Genomic DNA, 25937 nt, shown 5'->3' with positions numbered 1-25937 from the left:
TTCAGGATAAAGGCTGACTTTAATATCACATTTGTATATGCTTTCATAAACATCGCATGGTGTTGACAAAAAGCTGGACCTTACTATATTTAAAAAATAAATAAATTCTGCCTTCTGTCAGGACACAGTAGTGATTATTTTTTTATTGAGTTATCTTAGGACAGGTGATTTCAGGGGTACTGAGTGATAATGTAATGCAACATAACTAACAATAACCTTCACCTTTATACATTTTAAAAAATACAAAATACGTTTAGATCTATACATATATATAATTTTACAATGCACCTTTTTTCTGGTCAACACATATTACATTCTTAACTTTTCAACAATTACAGAAACATCTTATGGAGTGGAACTGTCTTCATAGATTCAATGGTTATACCTTCAAATATAAATACAAACTTCAAGCACATATAAGTAGTTCACAGCATTTTCATTTACAGCAACAGGTGTTTTGAAAATTTGGCATGTGATGCCTATATGTGTACTAATGTGCACTAAAATTGTCCCACCCAAATTAACCATCACCTTCAGTGTTTAACGTTGCACATAAGGCAGTTTCAAGTTGTATTCAAGACCATTTCATCACAAACTAACCTTTAGCCTGTCCTGACTGCCTCCATGAACAAACTTTGCACTCAACTCTTGTAAGGTATCATGGCAAGTTCAGGTTGGAGTATAACTGATATAAAATATAAGTATAATAAATAAAACTAACATGCATACAGATGAACCACAGTAAAGACATACCGATTTATTTTGCATGAAAAATATAATGGTATCAAATACACACACACACACACTCACTCACTCCACATAACACACACATCCAAACAAACCTCAAACTGAAAGGATTCTTTCTCGTTACTGGTAATTACTATATATTCACATGAGTTATTGCTAGCATAAACAAACGGCCTTGCCTAAATGAAATAAAACTGGACATTGTGCAGATACGCAAATAAATAGACTTAAAGGTTTACTAAATAATTTTAAGTTAGTGTTAATCCATTACATTTTATTTATTAACCACTGCCACTTTACATCGGAGCGGTTTAATTTGTTTTTTGTTCTGTTCCTTTTTGTAGTTTTTGTTATCTGATGACAACATTTTTGTTGAGTTGTATCTTTATATTGTATTTGGTTTGTTTTATATGGCCTTTTTGATCATTTTTGTAAAGCACATGAGCACTGTAAAAATCATGTATAAATCTTTGCTACATAAATAAATATAAACGTATTAAATTGCTCAAATTGCACAAAACAGATGGTCATGTGATCTAAACATGGCGGCTCCCATGAGGGTGCAACCCACCTTATGTAGAAAAAAACAAACATAATTTTCTATGCCAATGATATGACTGGATCTCTTGACTATCCTTTCAACATATCTGTTAAAAGCACTATTATTATTTTTTAGGTATAAAAAGTAAAAGTGGAAACAATTAATTAGTACACATTTAGCTAAGAGTAGCTAAAACCAGACTTTCTTGCTCTGTCCATACCATAACATTAATAGACCAATGACGCAAACATGAAGAGAAAACACAAGCCCGTACAAAAGTCTGATACATGTTTTACAGTTAATTTGTCATAAACCTGAAAAGGCCTATATGAAGCAGTCAACCATATTTCTCTCTGCATTTCGCCAGTCTTTTTGCGTATGAAAGTGACAAAGGTAACTGCAGTTTTGGTATCGCATAAGCCAATGTTTGATGTGCATCAAAAAGTCAGAAGGATGGTTGTGTAAACCTCCAAAAGTCTAAAAGAGTGTAAGATGGATGTAGCTGGAGAACGATCAGCAGTACACCGACCAGTAAATAAGGTTGAAAACTATATAGGCTCCCGGGAAGATCATGCGGGAGTACTTGTCAATGGCATGCGTGTTCTGCATAATGCGGAAGGCGCGGATGCCCTTTTTCTTAGTGGCGGTGGACTCGCTGCTCATTGACAGGTGAACCACCATATGTTCCTGTTTCTCCGGCACCAATTCTTCGTGAACCATGGGAGCCTCTGTGTAGCCAGCCAAGCTGTTGGCGTCAGCCTCACTGTAGGTCCCATCCAACATCATGGTCCTGGTGTGGGACATACCGCAGGTGCATGGCAATGACTGGAACATGTTGAGTTGGGCACCCAGAGGGAACAAAAAACAAAGAGATCATTAACAAGGGCAAATTATCAGTTGGCATTAATAAACCAAGGCCACTCAAAAAATTGGCCACTATAAAGAAGTGCCTCTTTAAAAAATAGCCAATAGCCTTTTAACATGAGTAGTTAGTATATAGTATGTATACAGCTCACCACAGGCAATATTTCTGAATGCATAGAAATACCTTTTTAAAAGTGCAGTATGAAATACAATATCCCACAATGCAATGCGATTGAGTTAACTTTCCATTCATGGATAAGTCGGAAGTACAATCTTTTGTGTTTTGATATTTGATTGGAATAGCAAGAGTTAAGATGTTTATGTGCAAGATGGTCATGACAACAAAGTAGTGGATTACAGTTGGAAAATATTGCATAATTAATACTTAAAAAAAAAAAAAGTAGCCATTGTGTAGTAAGTAATATGCTAGAGTTCAAATATCAGTTCTAAATATAGCTTGTGGCTATGGAATAGACCTTATTTAGAGCAGCGCCATAACAAGTATGATCACTTATAATTTTCCACAGCTCATGTTGGTCTACTGAAATTTCTTGGAAATATATTTTTGCAGTGATTCGTCAGCAGAACAACCCAAAAACACATTAAATACAACTTAGTGAAATACAACTATTCCCTCACAACCTCGCTTTCAGTCCCGTTAAAAATCAAAGATGGCACTGCTGTGAATAAGGTCTATTGCATACTGCCATAAACAATTTTGCACCCAAATTAGTGGCAGAGCAAAACAAGGGTATAAAAAGAGAATGCCGTGTTCTGTACTGTATCCCACAATGCATTGTTCTCGACTTTCATTTCCATTTGGATGAATGAACCTGTAATCATTTCAGCCGTGTTCTTAAAATCTTTCTAGACTCATTATTTGATTGGATTGCTAAAGGTGAAGGCATTTTATAAACATACTTAAATAATCCAAATAACCGTATTTATTTCCGAGATGATAAAGCTCCACGAACCAAATGAAATATGCAATATGTGACAACAGTCTATTTTTAGGTGTATGTTAACAAAACTAACAAACAAAGACTAAGAGCCACAACACTCTACGTATTTCATGTCATGGGTTCTTTAAAAAAAATTATGCATTAATAATTGAAAATAGATGTTCATAAATTCCGATTTTTTACCTGCTCTTGAGCTGCTCGATTTCTGAGCTTCCGCTCTCTCCTCTCCTGGACCGTGGTCAGGTAGTTGACTGCCGCGTACTCCAAGACGGACAGGAACACAAACACAAAACTGACCCACAGGTAAATGTCCACAGCTTTGATGTAGGAGACTCTGGGCATGGAGGCGTTCACCCCTGTGATGATGGTGGACATGGTGAGCACCGTGGTGATACCTGGATAAAATCACCACATCCTGTTAACATCCGCAGGTGCGTGACACGACATAGGGAGCAGCAGTGACGCCCAAGGCCAAAATGCTGATTTGTGATAATCTTACCTAATGAAACTCTGGCTGGAACAGCCCTGCGATCAATCCAGAACGACACCCAGGACAACATCACCATAAGCGTGGCAGGGAAATAAGTCTGCAGCAGGAAGAAGAAGATGTGGCGGCGAAGCGTAAAGTTTATGTACAGGCGGTTGTACCATCCTAAAGAGAGATAAAAATGCAGATGGATGATCGAGTCAAATATTAACCCAGCAACCACAAAACACTTAAAAATTAATTCCATTGGATTAAATAAAATAAAAAAATTAAAACAAGTGACATTTACACTTTTGTTCAAAAGTTTGGGGTTGGTAAGATTTTTCCATGTTTTTGGAAGAAGTGTCTAATGCCTGCTACAGATTGTGTGATTTCAGCAATCCTAAAAGATCATTACAAATCACACTGATCTAATAAACTTGGGTACGACATGTATGTAGATTGTACGATGGTGACACCTATTGAATCGTAGGCTACGACGCAACTTAGTATAGAAGAATAAGACGTCATCAGCATGCGCTAGTGGTAAATAAATAGAGAAAGATGAATCGCACTTTGGCAATTGAGGTTTTTATGTGTGCTGAGAAAAAGAGGAGGAAGCAAAAGAGGAGAATATGGACGCGGTCATTGCTAGGGAAAAGAGGCCAAATTGGCATGCCAGTTTTGCAAAATGAAGCTTGAGGTAAGTAGTTTTAAGTTTTAACGCTGTCGCGTTATCAGGCCAAAATGAAGTTCGTTTGGTGTTCGTTTTGGAAGTTGCCAAAGCGAACTTTGCGGAAAAGTTTGCTCTGACTGGTAAACACCTTCAAACTAGCATTGGTCTGTGGTAATGACATAACAAGTAGGTGTGCTCTGAGGCTCCCTCTTCTTTAACAGAACTTATCGGTTAATTTCCTCTGTTCAGTCCATCCAGAACAGACGTCCATCACGAGTAAAACGCAAATACACTGTAGTGCTGCTTTATAGTAGAAATGGAAGTTGTAGTCCTAATTGAAAGAGACGCTGACATTGTTTGTTCATGTTTAAAACTCTAAAGCTGTTTGCTTTGAAACAATCTATTGTATAAAGCGCTATAAAAACGTGACTTTACTGGAGTGCAGAATTGGAAAGCTATAATCAGATGCTTTCTTAACTGCTGTTTTCTCACAGCTGTCATTTTTGTTGTGTTTATTTTATATTAAAAATGAAAGCGTGCAACACATATTTACATATTCATCTAAATGCCGCTCTAAGCAGTGTGGGCGGCGTTGGGATGTTCGCTAACAGTATATTGATGGTCAAGTATTTCAAACAAAAAGGACTTCACCATGAGTATATTGGGGCCTTTATGCTCACCAAGGCTGCATTTATTTGATCAAAAATACAGTAAGAACAGTACTGTAAAATACTATTACAATTTAAAATAACTGTTTTCTATTTTAATATATTTTAAAATATCATTTAATCCTTTCTGAATTTTCAGCATCATTACTCCAGTCTTCAGTGTCAATGATTCTTCAGAAATCATTCTAATATGCTAATTCTAATTTAAAAATATATATATTTTAAAAAGATTTTTTATGAATAGAAAGTTCAAAAGAACAGCATTCATTTGAGATAGAAATCTTTTCCAACATCATTAATGTCTCTATATTGTGTGTGTGTATATATATATATATATATATATATATATATAGATAGATATAGATATACATACATACATACATATATATAAACAGTGAGGAAAATAAGTATTTGAACACCCTGCTATTTTGCAAGGTCTCCCACTTAGAAATCATGGAGGGGTCTGAAATTGTCATCGTAGGTGCATGTCCACTGTGAGAGACATAATCAAAAAAAAAAAAAATCCAGAAATCACAATGTATGATTTTTTAACTATTTATTTGTATGATACAGCTGCAAATAAGTATTTGAACACCTGAGAAAATCAATGTTAATATTTGGTACAGTAGCCTTTGTTTGCAATTACAGAGGTCAAACGTTTCCTGTAGTTTTTCACCAGGTTTGCACACACTGCAGGAGGGATTTTGGCCCACTCCTCCACACAGATCTTCTCTAGATCAGTCAGGTTTCTGGGCTGTCGCTGAGAAACACGGAGTTTGAGCTCCCTCCAAAGATTCTCTATTGGGTTTAGGTCTGGAGACTGGCTAGGCCACGCCAGAACCTTGATATGCTTCTTACAGAGCCACTCCTTGGTTATCCTGGCTGTGTGCTTCGGGTCATTGTCATGTTGGAAGACCCAGCCTCGACCCATCTTCAATGCTCTAACTGAGGGAAGGAGGTTGTTCCCCAAAATCTCGCAATACATGGCCCCGGTCATCCTCTCCTTAATACAGTGCAGTCGCCCTGTCCCATGTGCAGAAAAACACCCCCAAAGCATGATGCTACCACCCCCATGCTTCACAGAAGGGATGGTGTTCTTGGGATGGTACTCATCATTCTTCTTCCTCCAAACACGTTTAGTGGAATTATGACCAAAAAGTTCTATTTTGGTCTCATCTGACCACATGACTTTCTCCCATGACTCCTCTGGATCATCCACATGGTCATTGGCAAACTTAAGACGGGCCTTGACATGTGCTGGTTTAAGCAGGGGAACCTTCCGTGCCATGCATGATTTCAAACCATGACGTCTTAGTGTATTACCAACAGTAACCTTGGAAACGGTGGTCCTGAACGGTTTTCAGGTCATTGACCAGCTCCTCCCGTGTAGTTCTGGGCTGATTTCTCACCTTTCTTAGGATCATTGAGACCCCACGAGGTGAGATCTTGCATGGAGCCCCAGTCCGAGGGAGATTGACAGTCATGTTTAGCTTCTTCCATTTTCTAATGATTGCTCCAACAGTGGACCTTTTTTCACCAAGCTGCTTGGCAATTTCCCCGTAGCCCTTTCCAGCCTTGTGGAGGTGTACAATTTTGTCTCTAGTGTCTTTGGACAGCTCTTTGGTCTTGGCCATGTTAGTAGTTGGATTCTTACTGATTATATGTGGTGGACAGGTGTCTTTATGCAGCTAACGACCTCAAACAGGTGCATCTAATTTAGGATAATAAATGGAGTGGAGGTGGACATTTTAAAGGCAGACTAACAGGTCTTTGAGGGTCAGAATTCTAGCTGATAGACAGGTGTTCAAATGCTTATTTGCAGCTGTATCATACAAATAAATAGTTAAAATATCATACCTTGTGATTTCTGGATTTTTTTTTTTAGATTATGTCTCTCACAGTGGACATGCACCTACGATGACAATTTCAGACCCCTCCGTGATTTCCAAGTGGGAGAACTTGCAAAATAGCAGGGTGTTCAAATCTTAATAAGCTTTTGAACAGTAGTGTATTTTAAAGCAAGACAGTCCAAGCACACTTTAAGCTAAATATTTCAAAAAAATTTGTTTGTTAGGTTGTAAATGATAAAAAAAATTTTATACATTGTCCAGAATTAGGACACATTGTGGTTGTTGAACACAATCTGATGAACCAGCACCAGTTGGTTAAATGTCACTGTAAACCCAGCACAGAGAGTGAAGTTAGTTTGGAGGAAAGCTCTGGCATAATTTGCTTGCAGATGCCACTTGCTTTGATATTTAATGTAATAACATTCCTAAACTTTTAAGTGTGACTTAAGTGTCCAAATCCGTCTTGGGGCCACATTTATTTGAAATAAATCAACTTGACAAATAATCCCCAGATACCTGTGCTGCTGTAGAAAGCCAGCCGAGAGGTAGTGTGAAACTTCTGTATGAGGAACTGAGAGAGAGAGATTTTGTCATCTATACTCAAAGACTCATCTCCACTTTTCCAGTACAGCATCAGATCCTCATCCGTGTAGGCGTCTAGAAAAAAAAGGATCCAATTCAGGAAAAACTAACTTGGCAGAGTGGATTGAGCATGTGCCGCACTAAAAATAACACAAATTAGTGATTCACTCACAACTCTCCAACTCCAAAGTGCAGGTCTGTGTATCCAGCGGGAAACGGCTGAAGTCCATGTTGCAGGCTGCTGTAACTGTGACCCTGGGCATAAGAACCATGTATAACATGAATGAAAATACAGAAACACACCGTCTTAGATCTTTATATTTCATCATATTTCTCACAGACTTCAGTTTTCGAACCCAAAATCCATGGAATTTTCATTTGCAGTTACAAGGGAAGTGGAACCGGTATTGATAATTCACTCAAAAATGGAAAACTCAGTCATCATATACTCACCCTCATGCCCAAACCTGTACAAGTATCTGACTATAACTACTATGTACTAAGATTTAAATTAATAATTTGATAGAATGCACTTATTGTGTCGATACATGTTTTTACATTGTACTTTTATATATAAAATACCTGTACATAATAACATTGAATTAATATCTGTAATTATATCCATAATTACACTGTTGACCCTACACCTATCCCTTAACCAACCCTTAAACCTAACCATACCACCAAACCTGTCTCTAACCTTACCAGTATCTCACCTCAATAGAAGCAAAAGTGTTTTGCAATCCAACATGAATACAATAAGTACACTGTAGTAAACAATTTTTTTGATGCAAGTACATAGTAATTGAAGACACCCAATATATAGTGTGACCTGACTTTCTTGCATTTGTGAAACGCAAAAGGAGTTGTACAGCAGAATGTCTAAGCTGCTCTTTTCTATACGAGTGTAAAAGAATAGAGCTGTAAAACCGATTCATTGCGAAGTTAGTTTGTGTTTATATAATATATATATATATATATATATATATATATATATATATATATATATGTGTGTGTGCGTGTCTATGTGTGTGTGTGTAATATATACACACACTGAAAAAAATGATTCATTTCAACTTAATGCATTTGTTTAAATGTAGATAAAATCAATTGAATGCAACCACTTACGATAAATGTTTTTATTAATTTCAAGGAATCATTTTTTTCAGTGCATAAACACATAAACACACACACTCATATATACATACATATACACAGAAACATATTATGTAAACAAACTTTTAAGTTAGATAATCGTTTTAATGCCCTATAAAAGACCGTCTTGAACATTCTACTAAGCATCTCCTTTTGTGTTCCACAAAAAGAGAAATTCATAGGCTTTAGTAATAAAGCTTTTGCTAAGAATAAAAATGTAAATGTGCTTAGTAATGCTAGTCAAGAACGGTGTACTAGCGGCATTTACTGAACTGGCACTGAGGACATCTCATTTTTCTCTCAGTATTTCTCTCTGTTCTCTGTCCATCATTTGTCGGACAATGGAAATAATCTGGGCCAAGCCCATCAATAATGACACTTTCCCTGGAGCCAGAACAGTATCTGAAATTTGACTTTGAACTCAGCGCTAGACCTTGATTATAGCCTGCACGCAGGTAGCTTGGCCTAATTTTTAACTCGCAGCACAAAAGACACGGCAAAAACATCACAGGCCAGAAGCATCGTTCTAATTTTAACACTAAAGCAATATGCAAATGCTTAAGCCCAGTGAAAAAAATATGAGCTTTTTCTTACATTGTACAAAATAAACACGAATTATAAATATATATACGTACATTTACATAAATACATTTAAACTCTATACATATATACATAACTTACAAATAATTGGAATTATAATGGCACACTTAAAAGTCAGAAATACTAGTGTTGATAATCTGCTTTTTTACCTCAGGCTGTAGAGAACGTGACCATCAGGGAACACTCTCAGCATGATATTTTCTGTGGTGGTGTCATGAATAAAAGATCTCTTAGAGTGGACGAAGAAGACATCGGGAACCCAGATCTTCTTCACCAAGCGGCCGTCGAAAGTCATGCTTTTATTTGTGGTGCTGGCGAAGGACAAGCGCTCATCCTTCCAGTAGTGTCTCAAGTATAATGTCATAGTAAAGTCCTACACAAACGGAGGAAAATAGATTGTGGGAGTTTTCACAATATTCAGTCAAAACAACAATCTTTACAGGAGGCTGTATCATCCTTGTTGTTTAAAACTTGTACAAAGGAGATACATTAACTTTTAAAAGTTTGGGGTTGGTATTTGTATTTTGACAAATTAATACTTTTATTCAGGAAGGACATATTAAATTGATCAAAAGTGACATTTTCAATGTCACAAATAAATGCTGTTACTTTGAACTTTCTATTATATCAGATTGAACTTTCTATTATAGTATATCAAAATGATTTCTGAAGGATCATGAGACTGAAGATTGGAGTAATGATGCTGAAAATTACATTTTTTCCTGTACTTCTGTTTTTACTGTATTTTTGATCAAATGCAGTCTTGATGAGCATAAGAGACTTTTTTCAAAAATATTTTTTTTAAATCTTACCAACCTTAAACTTTTCAATGGTAGTATTTGGATTAATCTCATGAAAACCTCTCACATTTGACACACAAATAATAAGACAAAAATAAGATATTATATTTTGTGTTATTATAATAAAGCCCTTTTATAGGATCATTAAGATTTTTTTCAAATTGGGACATTATCTCCCTCAAAAATCTTACTTCAAAAATCTAATTCTCACAGTGATGTGAAAAATATATGATTTTCAAAAGATGAAAAAAAAAAAAAAAAAGGGATCATTTGTAATTTCAAAATCATCTAGTCAAAAACATTTTGACTTTCTTTTTACCTTGGAACACAAAATGAGACATTTAGAGACTGTACATCAGACTGTCTCAAGAATGTGGACTAGAGCTTCAAAAGGTACACAGAAGTACCATAAAATTGGTTCATATGACCTGTGCGCAATAGTCCACGTCTTCAAAATCGTATGGCTTCTGAAGATTGAAGAGCATAGCGCATGATATGAATCATTTTTATGGTACTTCTGTGTCTTTTTGAAGCTTGAAAGCTCCATTCCTTGTAATTGCAATCGAAAGAGTGACCACATTCTTCAGAAATTCTCCTTTTGAGATTTAAGGAACAATGAAAGTCATTTGTGTTTGCAACAACATGAGGAGTAAATGCTGACATAAAATACCATTGTTTTTCTGCATTATATTAATTAGAATGGGATTGTATTTGCATTAAAACAATGAGAATTGAAAGAAGGGGATGTGATTAATTGTCAAAAAACTAATGTCACAATGCTAAAAACCTTAATGTACCATTAAGTACAGTTGGCTTCATTTTCTAAGCAACATGTAGTTTCTAATTTTACCTTTTGATTTTGGGGTGAAATATGATCTGGACATGCTCTCGAAGTTTATGTGAGATTCAATTATTTTCTTGATAAATAATGACAATGAAAAAATTTGCAAAGTTTTGGGAGCAACAAACGACAACTGTACTTCACTAGAGCAAGTACATGGCCAATTTTACATACAGTAAACACTCCTAACATGTCTCTCTTTGTCGTCTAACTACGTACCTCTTGATCCTCCACATGTCGGCTATGTCTCTTTAAATCGCTCAAGCAGATCATCCCTTCTCTATTCTATCTTTTGGTTACATAACCATAAACACTTGGAGCGGCCAGTAATTATATATGGTCAATAAAAGCACCACAAAGTTTCTTTGTTACATCACACAAAGGCTTCTGCCAAGAGGGAAATCCAATACATGAGAACGGAATGACAGAATGGGTGTCATATTCTGTTATAACAGAAGTAAAAAGAAGATTCATGATCAAAGTTTCTGCGATCAGAGACGCAGAAGCTCTTTTTTAGGAATACCCTTGTGGGACACAGTAACTGCAAAACAGCATGTAATAAATGAGCAAAAGGCAAGAGAATTATGAAATTGAGGGTGAATCTTACAAAACCTGTCGAGAACATTTCATAATTCTCTTGCCTTTTAAAATTTAGCATAAAGCCAATTTTTGCAAATACTTTTTCAAGAAAATTTTGAAAAAACTTTCTAAAATAAGGAAAATATGATTATATACTATTTAAATTGTAAGATAATTATAAATCATGGTAATGATGACTGTTTTTTATTTTATATATTATATATATATATATATTATGCACCGATTGAAATTTTTTTGACAGTTAATTGCATAATTTGACCGTTGATGCGCAGTAAGCCACTCATTTTGGTACTTGCGACTTACAAGTTGCTTGAGACTGAAAAGCGCGCTCCACTTTTGTAGATCAGTGGTGCGCATACTGGGTGTGAGCAAGAAGCCTGCGGGAATTTATTTATTTATTTAAAATTACGCAATACAAGTACTATTTAACCAGAGTAAATGAGACGAGTGAGTGAAAGGAGGTTGGCTGTGTGTCACTTCGCCGTCGGAGAGAAGAGAGCAAAAAACACACAGTTGACGTTATTACCTGTGCCGCTAGAAACAAAACGGACTAGCTCGGGATCGGAAAGACGTGAGACTGACCGTCCGATCATTGGTCCAGGCTGATCGTGGAAAATTGTCCGATTCCGTTCCCTGGCCGCTTGATCAGTGCATCTCTATTTTATATAATATATATATATATATATATATATATATATATATATATATATATATATATAAATATTTTTTTTAGTAATTAAATCTAAGCAAAAAAACATCTAGGTTACAAATGTAACCTCTTTTGTCGGAAGGAGACGTTCAGGCAAACTGATGCAAGGTAACGAGGTGCAGCATCTCGTTCCTCTTCTCAGAGATGTTCCCTTTCGAGTGGAACTTTGATTCGTGTCATGGAGATGACGCTATGGGGAACCAATAAGCACCCCGCCAGGCTGAGGGGATGCCTGCCTTACTAGGCAGTGGATATGCAAACCCAGTAACGTGCGGTGAAATCTTGTCATGGGTAGGCTGTGACCTATCAATGTGGCATATGTTCATATTCATTCAGTTAATGAAGCAACCCAAGTTCATATCAGGCATCATCACATCGCTGCCTGCATACAGCAAAGTCATATGTGAGGCTAATGCACAATCAAATCTAATAATCAAATTAATGGACACATCTATCTTATGATAGATATATATTATACAACAAACAAATGTTTTGTGCGGGACACAGTAAGAGAGGGAGGCGGCGCGGTGTCAGCGAACCGACAAGCAGCCTAGTCACTATTGTGTAGTTTGTATTAATGCCATGGTTCAAAAAATAATGTAAAGGTTAAATAATAATTCACTTAGACTTTATAAGAAGCAATTGCGACTTTATTTCACACAATTCTGACTTTATATCTTGCAATTCTGACTTTATAACATGCAATTGCGACTTTATTTCACGCAATTCTGACTTTATATCTCGCAATTCTGACTTTATAACACGCAATTGCGACTTTATTTCACGCAATTCTGAGAAATAATGACAGAATTGCGAGATGTAAACTCGCAATTGTGAGATGAAAAAGTCGTAATTATCTTTTAAAATGTTTTATTCTGTGGCGGAAACAAGCTTCCATACCTCCTGGCCTCTTCCTCCCATCCATCCTCCCTGACGCATAGCTACCGGGCCGGCCCAGCTATCGGTAGGCGCCGGCGGTGCCGCGGTAGTTACCTGAGAAAACGTTTTGGAAAAGACGGGCTATGGACCCAACCAACTCTATAGGAGGGGAGGGGAGAACTCCCTCACATGGTACAACCTATGCAGAGGCTGCGCGCTGCGGTGTCAGAATGCGGAACGTGTGTAGCCTAATGTAACTAACGTGACAAATGTGAAAAAACAAAAATCCTCGACCGGCCCAAAAGTGAAGCGGCCCACCGGGAATTCTCCCGATTACCCACCCCGGGCCTGTTGACAGCCAACGCTAGGCGCCGCTAGATCGGGAAGTGCGGATTGAGTGAGAGCGAGTGGATCACGTGACATGAAGCAAGCTCGGTCTCTGCCTCAATGTTGATAATTCAAGACAGCATGAGAACTGACTGCGCATGCGCAAACCTACGTAAACTACGTTCTATGGACCAAAGAGGCACTGCTAACCTCTGCCTCAATGGCCATGGCCTTGAATTTCCTGCATGAAACAATGGTTTTAGGAGCAAACAATGGCAAAATGAGTATATTATATGTGTATTCCTGAAAATTTTTGTTACAAAAATTAATATTTGGAATAAAATAAATGCAATTAATAATGTGGTGAATTAATAAAGTTCTTGGAATTAATAAATGTAATGTCAACATTTCCTTTGGTGAGGCACTGCCTACCCTGCCTACCCTGACCGCACGTCCCTGTGCAAACCATAGTGGGCATAAAATAGATTGACTCTGCAGATCACCTAGCTGGAGTCAAAGCATGTCAACCCACAGGGTGCAAATTGCTTATGGGAGCCACTCACTAAGCTCAATTTCAGGGCAGGCAAATAAACCTAAAAGGCCCCAAGAGTAGCTTATCAAAGGGAGTAAATCAACTAGGGTCTTCCATGTACCACTACCTCCAAGGGTGAGAATATATCCATCATTTTGCAAGGGATGCAAATATGAGGGTGACACAGAATAAATGCCAAAACTCTTGCTAGTGCAGCTCAACCCCTTAAACTCTATTTATTAAGCTCTACTAAAGACATAGGGGAGAGCGTGCAACCCTGTTTGAGCAAAGAACGTCTCCAGGAACCACTAGGAAAATCTGTTAGACTGCCTCTACTTGTCAGGTTTTCCCAGCATGGAGCAACTAGAGACTTTGCACGATACCAAGCCATAGGGGAGCAAAAGGCCCTACTTCAAGACCCAACCGTAGTTGGGGAGGGAATATATGAAACTGAGACATTTTGTAAATATCTATCACAATCCCGTCCATCATGCTCTACCCTAAGGTTATCTTGAGGGCAGCTCAAGAAAGGGAGCATGGCTTAAGTGCTCAAACCCTTAGTAATTAGTACTTCAGACTATTCACTACTGATGCCTCTCCAAGGGAAAGCCTAATCCTTACTCCTATTCAGGGAAGGAGGGAAAATGAAAGCAAGGCATAATGTGTGCCCAGTACTTCAATTTACCCAAACTTAAGCCCTACTTAAAGACCCCAATGTAACTGGAGGAGAGGAGCTTATCCCCTGCCTTGAGTAAGAACACATACACAGACAGCAAGGTGCCAAAAACCCACAGTAATTGGCCCTTGAGGTAAACGAAGCAGAGAAAGAACTTTAAGTACCCATCATAATTTTGTCCACCTTGCTCTACCCTAACTTGAGCAGCTTTCCTAAAAGGGAGCGATCAAAATGCTAACTGACTTCCAAACTTCAGCATCACAGGCTACAACCTTCAGTGTCGCCACTCATCCACTTCTCACGCATTCTGAAAAGTGGTTGTACCTCGGCAGAGCAGCTAAAGAGTGAAGGGGTTGTGTCTTAAAAAAAGTTAAGCAAGAGGGGTTTTATTTCCCTTACGTGGCTTACACCAGTGGGTGCATTCAGCTCCCTTGAATGCCAAATGCACTCGCTCTCCATTGGCAAGGCGGGAACCTTCCAAGAGGATGCAGAACCAAGGGAGGGATAGCTCGCAAGCAACTCATCAATCGGGGCTCTCATATTGATACTCACACAGTCCCTACAAATAATTCACTACATGGTAGAAGCTGCATAAAGATTCCTCCATAATCTTGACCCCTCAATGTGGTGATCTTGGAGAAATAAAAGGCTCACAGTCTTATATGCAGAGCAGCGGAGGTGGTGGAATATAAGTCAGTCAGGTCGGAAGGGGCAGCAGAGCGGCTTCCTGAATCAACAAGAGATCAATGGTGTTTAATAAATCTCCAATCAGATCAGAAGATTTTGCTCTCTTTTAAGAGCAAGCTTCCAAATTCACCAAATGGGATTGAGAGGAATGGATCTATCAGAAGCCCTGATTTCTTCTCCCCAAGCTCCGCCTACAATCCTAATGATCGCTCTTCCACCTCGGCAGCCATGATACCCGAACCGCGAGGTGCAGATGCTCAACTCTCATCTCTCAAGAGTGAGTTAAACATGGGCGGAGCTTGCCACAGTGAATTGCAACGTTGCATTACAGAGCATTACGGTGAATGGATTCAGCTCCCTCGAGAGCACGCGCTCTGTACAAAAGCTGGAATCTCATCACTATAAGAAAATCAGGCAAGAACAGAGCTTCTACTGCAAATGCATAGCTATGAGTGCATCCAACTCCTTAAAGAGCTAAACACGCTCTGTGCAAACGCTAGATTCTATCCCTCGAGAGAGAATCAAGCAGGAATAAAAGCTCTTACCACGAATGCATCACAATGAGCGCATTCAACTCCCTCAAAAGCTGAAAGCGCTCCGTGCAAAAAACAAAAGCTCTTACGCGAATGCATCACAATGAGTGCATCCAGCTCCCACAGATTCTGGTCTTACACGTGCATACAAACAAACAGCTCCTGAAGACAAAAAAGTTGATGAAGGGTCTTGCAGGTGCCCTTTTATACTCACGGGTGCTCTGCTAATGACGACACAGACTGCCGTCAGTCAATATTTGGCGTGTTTGGTACACGTGTTCAGACACAAGTTCCCCATAGCGTCAACTCCATGACGTAGTGTCACAGTTCCACTTTGAAAGGGAACTCAAAAGACGTCTGGACATATGTCAATAATTTGATGAGAAAATGTGCTTGTGCTTAAGTGTAATAAAAATAATGTCACAATGCATTTTTTTTGTTTTTTTTAAACAGGCTTATTTTTTCATGCAAATAATAATTTCTTGTTTTGTTAAATTAAAATGTAATTGTTTAATGTGTTGTTTAACACACCTAATGTGTGTTCATATATTCTAGAATTTAGAGTCAAAGAGTTGAGGATGTTACATAAAACAGCACAGGTAAAAAGCAACTGTTTAGGATTACCATGTCTACTTCTGAGATACTGTCCAAGCTTTCCACTTGTACATCAACTCCCACTGGAATAGCAGGACCTGAAAAAAACAAAAAACAAAACAATTTATACAACATATACAACTCTGTTTGTCAATTCATTTACACCATTTTCTCCATCCCACTGCTTTATGACCTCTTCTGCATATGCCATGCATACATTTTTCATAATACTCATTGTTTACTGGAGTCTGACAGCTTTATACCAGTTGCAATTAGCAGGGTGTTCGCAAAGACTTCTGTGAGCATCATTAAATATCTCCTCACAGCCAGATCTGAATCTGTTTGCTTTCCGCCAGATCTGTTCACAAAAGGCTTAGCAGCTGCTTTGACATCTGACGGATTGTAAGGAACGCTAGTTCTCAAAGGACAGGCCTTCAACCAGAACTGTAGCTTTCATATCCTACATGGAGCTGCACTTGTAAGGTCTTTTGTAGCAAACATAAACCCTTGCTCTTTCCCAGGATTAGTGTAATAGGGCTATCTGTCACTCAGAAGGTAAGACATTTAGGTAAATGGGCAGGAGGGTACATATGGACGGGGATGATGCACAAATGTCAGACAGATTCGAAACGAGATTTCCAGTGTGTTTCACTCCTAGTCGTAGTAATCCGACGAGATTACTGGAGATGGTAAATGGTGGATTAAACTTGGATGCTTAAAATGATACTGACACTGACTGAAACTTGCCATTATGTGTCACTTAATGTGTCGCTCATAAAATTTTTTTTATGAAATGCACAAGAATTGCTTAATATGCTGTAGAAAATGCATTTGAAATGCATTAGATAAGTAACGGCCAACTGTGGAGATGACTTTTACAAATGTTCTTATGTAATCCAGATCCTCATGAGCAAACTATTGCCAAGCAATACCCACTGGACTCCATCCTGTCAATTTCCCTGTCATGTACCATCAAGGCTTTTCATTTCACACAAATAAGCCTAAATAAGGACACAGCTCCTAGGTAAAATCGATTTGTCCAAACTAATCAATACCCTGCTGTCAGTTTGAGTCTGAAACCATTAGAATGACCTTGAGTGTCCCATTTCTTAGTTATAGTTACCACTTGGAGGTGGTTATTTGTGCTTGTTCCATGAAAAACAAGTGCAAATAACATTATATAAACTGGATATTCATCAAAAAAAACCTATTATTTTTTACACACTCTTGTGTTTTTCAAAACCCATGTGCCTTTCTGTCATCCTCTTAAAATTCATAAATATATCTCATTTTGTGTTCCACAGAAGAAAGAAAGTCACACTAATTTGGAGTGACACAATTTTAATTAAAGAGATAGTTCATAAAAAAAATTAACAATAATAATAATTTTTTGTCATTGTTTACACTCTTATGTTGCTCCAAAGACAAATGACTTTCTATTCTCTTAAAAGTTCTACAAATATCTCTTTTTGTTCCACAGAAGAAAGAAAGGCACACGTATTTGGAGCAACATAATGATTACAACAAAAATGTTCATTAAAGGGATAGTTCATCCAAAAAAACTTTTTTTTTTGTAATTGTTTACACACTCCTGTCTTATTGAAAACCCATTTGACTTTCTGTCCTATTAAAATTCCTAAATATATCTCGTTTTGTGTTCCACAGAGGAAAGAAAGTCACACTGATTTGGTGCGACACAATGTTTACAACAAAATGTTCATCAAAAACAAACAACAACAAAATCTTTTTTATTTTATTTATTATTTGCACACTCTCATGTTGTTCCAAACCCATATGATTTGTATTCTCTTAAAATTAATTTAAAAAAAGCATTCTTTTGTGTTCCACAGAAGAAAGTAAGTCAAACAGAGTTGAAAGGACATAATGATTATGACCTACTCCTTTACAAAAATGATGAAATCACCCCGTCTCAGGTTGATTTTAATAGTGCTTTTCTATCAAAGTTCCTGAGGCCACGAGCTGGTGATCGCTGGTTGATGTTTGGCGAGTGGGCGGTCTTTAAACCAGCTGTCTGCGTGGCAGGACAGGCTGGGATTGTTGCATGTGCTAATCCATGGGGATTGGTCCGGTCAGTACAAACCGCAGCCAGATTAATCTCGTCTCTAGCACCAGAGCGCCTCAGTCCATAGCAGATCGAGCGATCCTCCAGATGGACGAACCCATCAGTGAGGATCGCTTATGTCTTTAACGGGTGAATAAAAAAAAAAATAGAAAAAGTGAGAAAAGAGAGAGGGGCAACAAAATGTAATGTGATTACAATCGTCCACAGTTTTGCATGCAGCTTGTAAGACTGACTGATCTTTTTGCCGTCCAGCCAATTTTGGCAGCATGAATAACATGAGAAACGCTGCTGGCTTCAAGACGTGGCATCCTGGCATGGAGAGGTTACTTGATATCTTTTGATCTTTCATTTTGGTTCGTATCTGATTTTCGGATGCTGCTGGCCCAGCAGGCCAGAATATTAGTATTGAAAGCAGCATTGCACATATGCAAATCTACAGACAGAAGTAAACAGGGATGCATGTCACCATACAACATGAGACAAATCCTTAATACGTGTAATCCTTCACATCAAGAAACACATACTGTCCTATAATGACCCATAAACACACAGTGAGTGCTATATGTTTTTTTGTGTACATCAAGAGATACTCCCCTTGTGGAGGATTAGGCATAAGCTTTATGCACCATCAGTTAGCCGTCTCTGGATTTAAACTAGACTGCAGTCATGCATTAGCAATTCTCTTTTGCTTCTGAAGTAAATCTCATTTATGCAGTATACACGGCACATTATCCCTGCGCTACCTTTGACTAATCATTGCTTAGGTAGAATACTGCAATTTGACGGTGAAAAGCATGCTAAAAAGCATTGTTTAATATTTTTCCTGGTTCAAAAGTGCATGATGATTAAAGCAAATACTGAATATTGACAGAGCTGTGAAAAGAAATGGTTCAACAAATCCATGCAAACACTTTTTGATACAGCAAACATTTTTCGCAAATCCAGTCAAATGGCACCCGCTTTGAACATCCTTCACAACAAATTATTCCTTATTTCCTTCCAATTATGGGGGAAAAAATGTGCCACCCCAGTGTTTTCAGTGGCATTTTTTGCCTCGGTCTTTGGCTTTTCATGGGTGACTTTTAGCTCCTTGTTGAAGGATGCTTTTGATACTATCCTTTATCATATTTGGCATTTGCTAAAAAGTATTAATCACCTTGAACTAAACTAAAAACAGACAAAAATCTAATTTTATAAAAGTCTTTTGTCTTTAAGCTCATTGCAAAATTATTTTGAAATAAATATACTTTAAAAATGAAATGAATAATGAAATAAAATATGTTCAGTGCATTAAAAAAAGCTTCCTTTTTTGGACTATTTAGTGTTTTGTAATGCGATTACCCCCCCCCCCCCCCCCCCCATTAATACTATGAATCGATGACAGTTGTGAACTCATTACATCATGTTTTGAACTAGAAGCGAGATTTTCACTGTCAACCAGATGCAACAATGCATCACTGACAGAGATGACAGATCTGTGTATGCGTCTGAGGGGGTGAATATGTTTGGGCTATTTTCATTCCCTTTGCTGTGACCCCCTGCTGAACAAAGAGGAATTCCCAAACGTACGCCGAGTCTGAGCATCCAAATGAGTGACTTTTTAGAATACTCTATTCATAGGAGGAACAGCATCAAACACTGGAGTGTTTCTTTTTCTTTGCCCTATATAGGAACACATCATTAAAAAAAGAACAAGGGGGACTGTATGGACTGGCAGGAGAACTTTCATTAGTCCTTAGCCTATACTGCTTAAACTTTTAAGTGTCGTACAAAGAGAAGTCTTGAGCTCCCCCTTATATCATCCTTTAATACCATTCTAACCGTGGTAGACTAGAGGAGTCAGCATTAAAGGAATAGATCAAACAAAAATGAAAATTCTGACATAATTTTCTCGCCCTCCTGTCATTCAAAACCCCCTATGCTGTTATTTTTGTCCATGGATCACAAAATGGGAATTTTTTTAATCTTTACACCATTTTAGTGACAAAATTAATAGTGGCCATGGCTGTCAAACGCAACTGCCAAATGAAAATAACTCACCAAAAAAAACAAAAACATAAAAGTCTTTTGAAGCCATATGAAGTAATTATTAATTTATAATCTTACATTCTTGCCTATCAAAAATGGAAGGTTTGTGCGCACACACACACACACACACACACACACACACACACACAAACAATGGTGTTTTGCTTACCATGACGATGACATGCCATTTTTGAATCCGATATGCCTAGAGATAATATAAACTTGATATACAAGTAACATGGACTACTTTCATAATACCTTTATGGTGCTTTTAATCCTTTTTGGAGTTCGAAAGTCTTGTTGTTACTATGATTATCACTGAAATTCCCTGAAAATGACAGTATATGGGTAATGAGACAAAATAGGAGTGAATAAACAATGAACGTTTTTGGGTAAACTATTAATATTTAAAAATCTCATCTTCCCAGAGGATCAATTTGCACACACATCCAGCTGTTTTCATGTGATCTGATTGATTGTTAACGCTCCTAAAAGTGACAGTGACAATCTCATTAAAACTCTGAAAAAACCTTGAGGAATGTGTATAAGCTCCATATACACATTAGAAAAAGTTTAATAAGGTATTGCTTTGTAAAGCAAAAAAAAAAAAACTTTAACACTTTAACTTTAACACCCAGAATGCACTGGCCATGTAACCATCCAAGACCACTCCCACCAGTCTGTTATGGATACGCTTGACCAGAGTCAACTAACACCTTACATTACTAGGAAATACTACTAAGCAAACTTTTAGTCATAATGGTGTCGACTTGTATAGTTCCCGGGTGCAAGAATTCAAAAAGCAAATGTTTAGCAGGAGCAAGTTACTTTCGGTTGCCAATGAAAGATCCAGTGGCTAAAGGCTGCAAAGAATCAAAATATGGAGAGAATGCCGTGAAGGGAAATGTGAAAATCCTCCGTTTTTGTAGTTAGCATTTCAAAATGGATGACCATGAACACACTGTTTTTAGGCCAAACGGAGGGGAAAAACTGAAAGAAATTGCCGTTCTGTCAGTTCCAGCAAAACGCCGTCGCGTACAGGTACGAAAGCTGTTGCCATAGTGTTACATTTTTACCATAATGCTGTTTAAAGACTAGACAATGTATGATACAATTTTCAGTGATAAACCTAACCTTAAAAAAACTGTTCTGTTAATAACCCTCTGTTGATCCGACTTTTTTTGGGCAGGGATACAGGAATGAGGAAGTATAATCTGAAGACCGCCGGATGACGTGAAACGCTGACAAATAAACCTGAATTTCTCGGCCCAGGTAATACAGAGAACAACTAAACATTGTTCATGACATTGTAGCAAATAAAAAAACAGGTTGAAAATTGGCAAAGTTAGGCTTTAACATGAAATAATATAACGGACCAATTATATTATCACCGTAGCAAATATTTACCTGAACATTTTGAATGAATTAAGCATAAAGCAACTCAAGCTGCATGAACTCCACAAGTTTGTGTTAAACCTGATGTTGATCATGTTCTCCAGAATGGTTCGAGATGATCCAAAGAGCATCTTTTGGTTCAATGGAAGCAAAAACATTTCACTGTCTGTACAAAGAGTCACATGATCAATGACACAAATGTACTTATTGATTATAGTAACCTAGAAATAATGCAGAATCCATTTCTTCAAAATTGTATGCAGGCAATGGCTTAATATCAAGTAATAATAGTCTAAATTGAGAAAATAAAAAAAATTGGTTACACTATTTTAAGGTGTCATTGTTACAGTGTAATTCTATATTTAAGTACTGAGTAATATTAAGAAACTACATGTACTTACTATAGGGTTAGGGCAGGATTAGGTTTTGAATGAGGGTTAGTTGCATGTAATTATGCATAATTTACTGTTATTACTATGGTAAGTACATGTAACATATGTAAAAAGGACACTGTAAAATAAAGTGTTAACAAAAATTCCAATACTCAAAACCATATGCACTCCAGTTAAACTGAAATCCCAGTCTTTTTACAGCAGGGCTTGATGGGGAAGTTGTTTACCCCCATAGAGGGAGCCAATGTAGATTTTATGCCTGTTGGTCAAATAACTGACTTGAATGTTCTCCAATTGTGCATAGTAAATATGTGCAATCTGTACATAAGATTAAAACAATGCAACTAAAAATATTTGAGTGGCTTTCAGACAAACATACGGAAAGTATGGAATTTATAATAACACTTTACCACGACTTTCTTAGTCTCATGCTCCAAGTACAGTTGTCTTATTTTTGACTAATCTTCAGTTATTTTTGACTAATCTTCATCCTCATGGAGGATGTTAACACTAAACCGTAAACACTTACGAATACTGTATGTCTTTGAAGATTTGTTTTTAAAATAAACTGTACTGTACATAAATAATACTGGTCATGTCTTTGAAGATTTGTTTTTAAAATAGACTCCTAATGGAAGTTGTGGCTTTTAAATGAAGGGAATTCAGTTCACATTTGCAACACAGAAGAATGATGAACTAACCTGCAAATGCGGGCCTCATGGTGAAGTCATGATCGTCCACTTTCAACAACTGCTCTGTTTTCAGTCGCCGTGATTTTGTCACATCTGGCGGCTTCTTTGCCAGGGAGCTGCGGGTTTCAAAGTCACACAAAACACTCAGATCAGCCTCTTATATCATGGATTTGGACAATTTGCACTATTATAATGTGGAAATGAGCAGAGGTTACATGAAAAATTCAGCCTGAACCCTCAAAAGTCAATTACATTTACATAATTTCTGTGAAAATGCAGCCGCAAAAGTGTAATGACGGATTAAGATCATGCACAACGCTTGTATCAACAAACTGTTAACGCAGTGGCCAACTTGCTGCTGCAGCCGGATCTTTTTCAAATTACAAGAGATCTTATCGAAAGATGCTCAGAAGAGCCCCAAACTCTGGATTTCATGAACTGTGCTTGTTCCAGGCAAGCAATGAGCATAATTAAATCTTTATGTAGCGATATAATAATCACTGACAGTGACTCAAAAGAATCCAGTGAGTAGTAAACTGCCTCATTCCCCACATCGACTTTCCATTTGTAATTTATTTCCTGTTGCGAATATGAGACAGAAGGCAGCTTGCCATGACTGGCACCCTGTCTGCAGCGATACAGCTGGATTTGCTCATGCAAATTTGAAGGCTTTTGCACTCTAAAAAAATGTTAATTCTGAAGATTGCTTGTTTGTTTTAATTTCACAGACCCATGAGGCTGTACCCATGTCAGCTTGTCAGGACAGCTTTGTGCCAACGTACTGTCCTTGGCAGATGGGCGAAACGTGCCTGTGACACGTGGCTGTTTGTCTGAGTAAGAAGCACCAGTCCGAGCACACCATTGATACGTGTTGCGGTTCAGTGCCGGCATCATCTGTCTGGGTCATGTTAATTACACCCCGGCCCCTGGCCTCATTTATGGCACTCTGCTGTCATATAGAAATCAGGCTAATAAAGGTGGTGGAAAAGTGAGTCTGCGAAAGACATAAATGGATGAGGTCGCACCATCACCTCAGTTCTTATGTGCAACATTGTCATCTCTGATAACATAAATCAGAAACATTATCATCAAATGCTTGTAATTAGTGATGAAGTGATACATATCTGACATATGATATTTGACTATTTGGAGAGTACCAGCAGCATCAGCCGATAACTGTGCCCACTCGGTCGATTAACAGAAGTGTTTTTCTTTAGAAATAAGTTGCAAAGTCCGACACTTTCAATTACTTTTTAATGTTTCAAATACATTAAATAAGTTTTCATTTAACCTAAAATGCATAAAATTCATATATTCATCAAAAAGCACAGATACATTAACTGTAACCTATAACAACTTGTTTGGTTAACAAATTTAGATTGTGTGACAACTTAATTGAGGCATTCCTGGATTTTCAGATGAAAAGGTCACTGACAAGTATAGTAAAAATTGACACCCATAAACATGCATTTTGGGGTTAATTTATATAATTTTGTATATCCCAATTAAATTGTATATCAGCCAGTCGCTGGCCAACTAAAAACCTGAAGTTGAATTACTGCCTTAAGTAAAAATCAAAATCTTATAATGCAGTAATACGTTTTCTTCCACTTTAAATGCTTATGAAGCTTAAATCAGTAGAAATAGATGTTTTGTGTAGCCTGCTTGTTGACAGACATTCATCAATCATCTTCAATGTGATTATTGCTACATTCATCATCATCATCAGCAGCAGCATCATCTCCACCACTACCACAACAATCATCAGCATGAGCATCAGCAACTTTTTCATCATGAACAGTGAGCCCAGCAACGTGTAGGCTAGTCCACATCATCATCAGCACGAGATGTCAATCCAAGTTTAGCTGTCAAATGTTGAATTTCCACTTACGTCCCATGCTTCTGAGTGTCCACAGCTCCTGTCCACCTCCTCTCTCTCGTTGCGTGTTTATTCCGGCACTCCCCAAACGAGCCAAGGAAGAGCGCTAAAACCAGGAACTGTCTCAGATAAGGCATTATGCAGAAAACTAGGTGAAAAATCTACAGGTGTGTCCTGAACTCCAGCTTAATCCATGAATCCACGAAGGCAGCATCTTTCCGTTCTCAGCGCAGAAATCGCTGCAGCTCGCATCTCTGGCACGCGCGATGTGAGAATGGTTTAAATATCAGCGCGACGCGACGCATCCTGCAGCTCCGCGCGGCGTCTCTGCTGCCTGTCATTGGTTATCAGCCGCACAGCTGCTTTGACCACATGGCATCAGCGGTGGGCAGATACGCGCGCGCTTCCCACAGTTGTCTGTAGGGTTGGAGGAAAAGAAGGATTAGACAGACACATATGACCAGAAAAAGCTCTGCATCGGAGACTATGCAAGCTTTTAAATCTAAAGCACGGGTGAAATGGGTCCACTAAATGCCAAAACACCCCGTCTAAAGTTTTGACGCAATTCCACATGATTCTCTCTGGCTCGTGGGATCAATGCATTGCAGTTCTTATAAGTTTGATTCACTTACGATTCCATGGCGAATGGAATTCTGTTTAAAATACTGTTAGGCTATTACATAATTTAGCTAGCCTACTTTAGCTAGCTGCTAACCTATTTTAGATGTCCATCTTACACTGTAAAACAATCAACTACAATTCAACCGAACCGCCGAACTGAATTTTTTAAAAAAAAGTTTAATTGTTGCTTTGTTGCAACGCGACTTTCGCAAAATTAAGCTAATGACGCTCACTAATGACGTTAATTTTTAAAGCCCAATTTGCGCTCAATAGGCGTTTATTATGGCCGTTTTTTTAATTTCTGTGTACGATAAAATCTGTGGTTAGACACTATACACAAATTGCATGCAGTTTTGAAGCTGTTTGTTTGAAAAGAAGGAGAAGAAGAAGAAGAAAAAACCCGGCCTAAATTGATTCATAAGATTCCCTGAGGTAATTGTAGCCCAGCCCTTATTTAGCAAATTGTTACCAATTTACATAAAAAAATGTATCAAGTAATGTTATCTACAGACCTTATTTTACTTACAAATCCAAAAAGACCATTCTAAAAATAACAAT

The 25937-nt window shown here is 37.8% G+C and overlaps 1 protein-coding gene across 1 annotated transcript; it reads right to left on the bottom strand.

The window, feature by feature from the left end:
- Positions 1-25016, bottom strand: gabrr2a (gamma-aminobutyric acid type A receptor subunit rho2a). Its single transcript, XM_084096880.1, has 9 exons — positions 24771-25016; positions 22889-22995; positions 16320-16387; positions 9261-9484; positions 7529-7611; positions 7291-7431; positions 3614-3766; positions 3298-3509; positions 1-2113 (listed from the first exon to the last, which is right to left on the bottom strand). Exons 1-9 carry the CDS (start codon positions 24893-24895, stop codon positions 1802-1804), a joined length of 1425 nt encoding a protein of 474 aa, XP_083953006.1. The 5' UTR covers positions 24896-25016; the 3' UTR covers positions 1-1801.
- Positions 25017-25937: the final 921 nt, after the last annotated feature.

The sequence above is a fragment of the Abramis brama genome (assembly GCF_963993115.1).
Source record: "Abramis brama genome assembly, chromosome: 21".
Lineage (NCBI taxonomy): Eukaryota > Metazoa > Chordata > Actinopteri > Cypriniformes > Leuciscidae > Abramis > Abramis brama.
The sequence above is the reverse complement of the archived record's forward strand: the minus strand, read 5'-3'. Positions and strand labels throughout refer to the sequence as shown.

Coding starts and splice junctions, on each gene's coding strand:
- gabrr2a (XM_084096880.1), bottom strand. CDS start 24,895: ATGCCTTATCTGAGACAGTTCCTGGTTTTAGCGCTCTTCCTTGGCTCG. Junction 7,612..9,260: donor CACGTTCTCTACAGCCTGAG/GTAAAAAAGCAG, acceptor TCTTATGCCCAG/GGTCACAGTTACAGCAGCCT. Junction 2,114..3,297: donor ATCGAGCAGCTCAAGAGCAG/GTAAAAAATCGG, acceptor AACATGTTCCAG/TCATTGCCATGCACCTGCGG.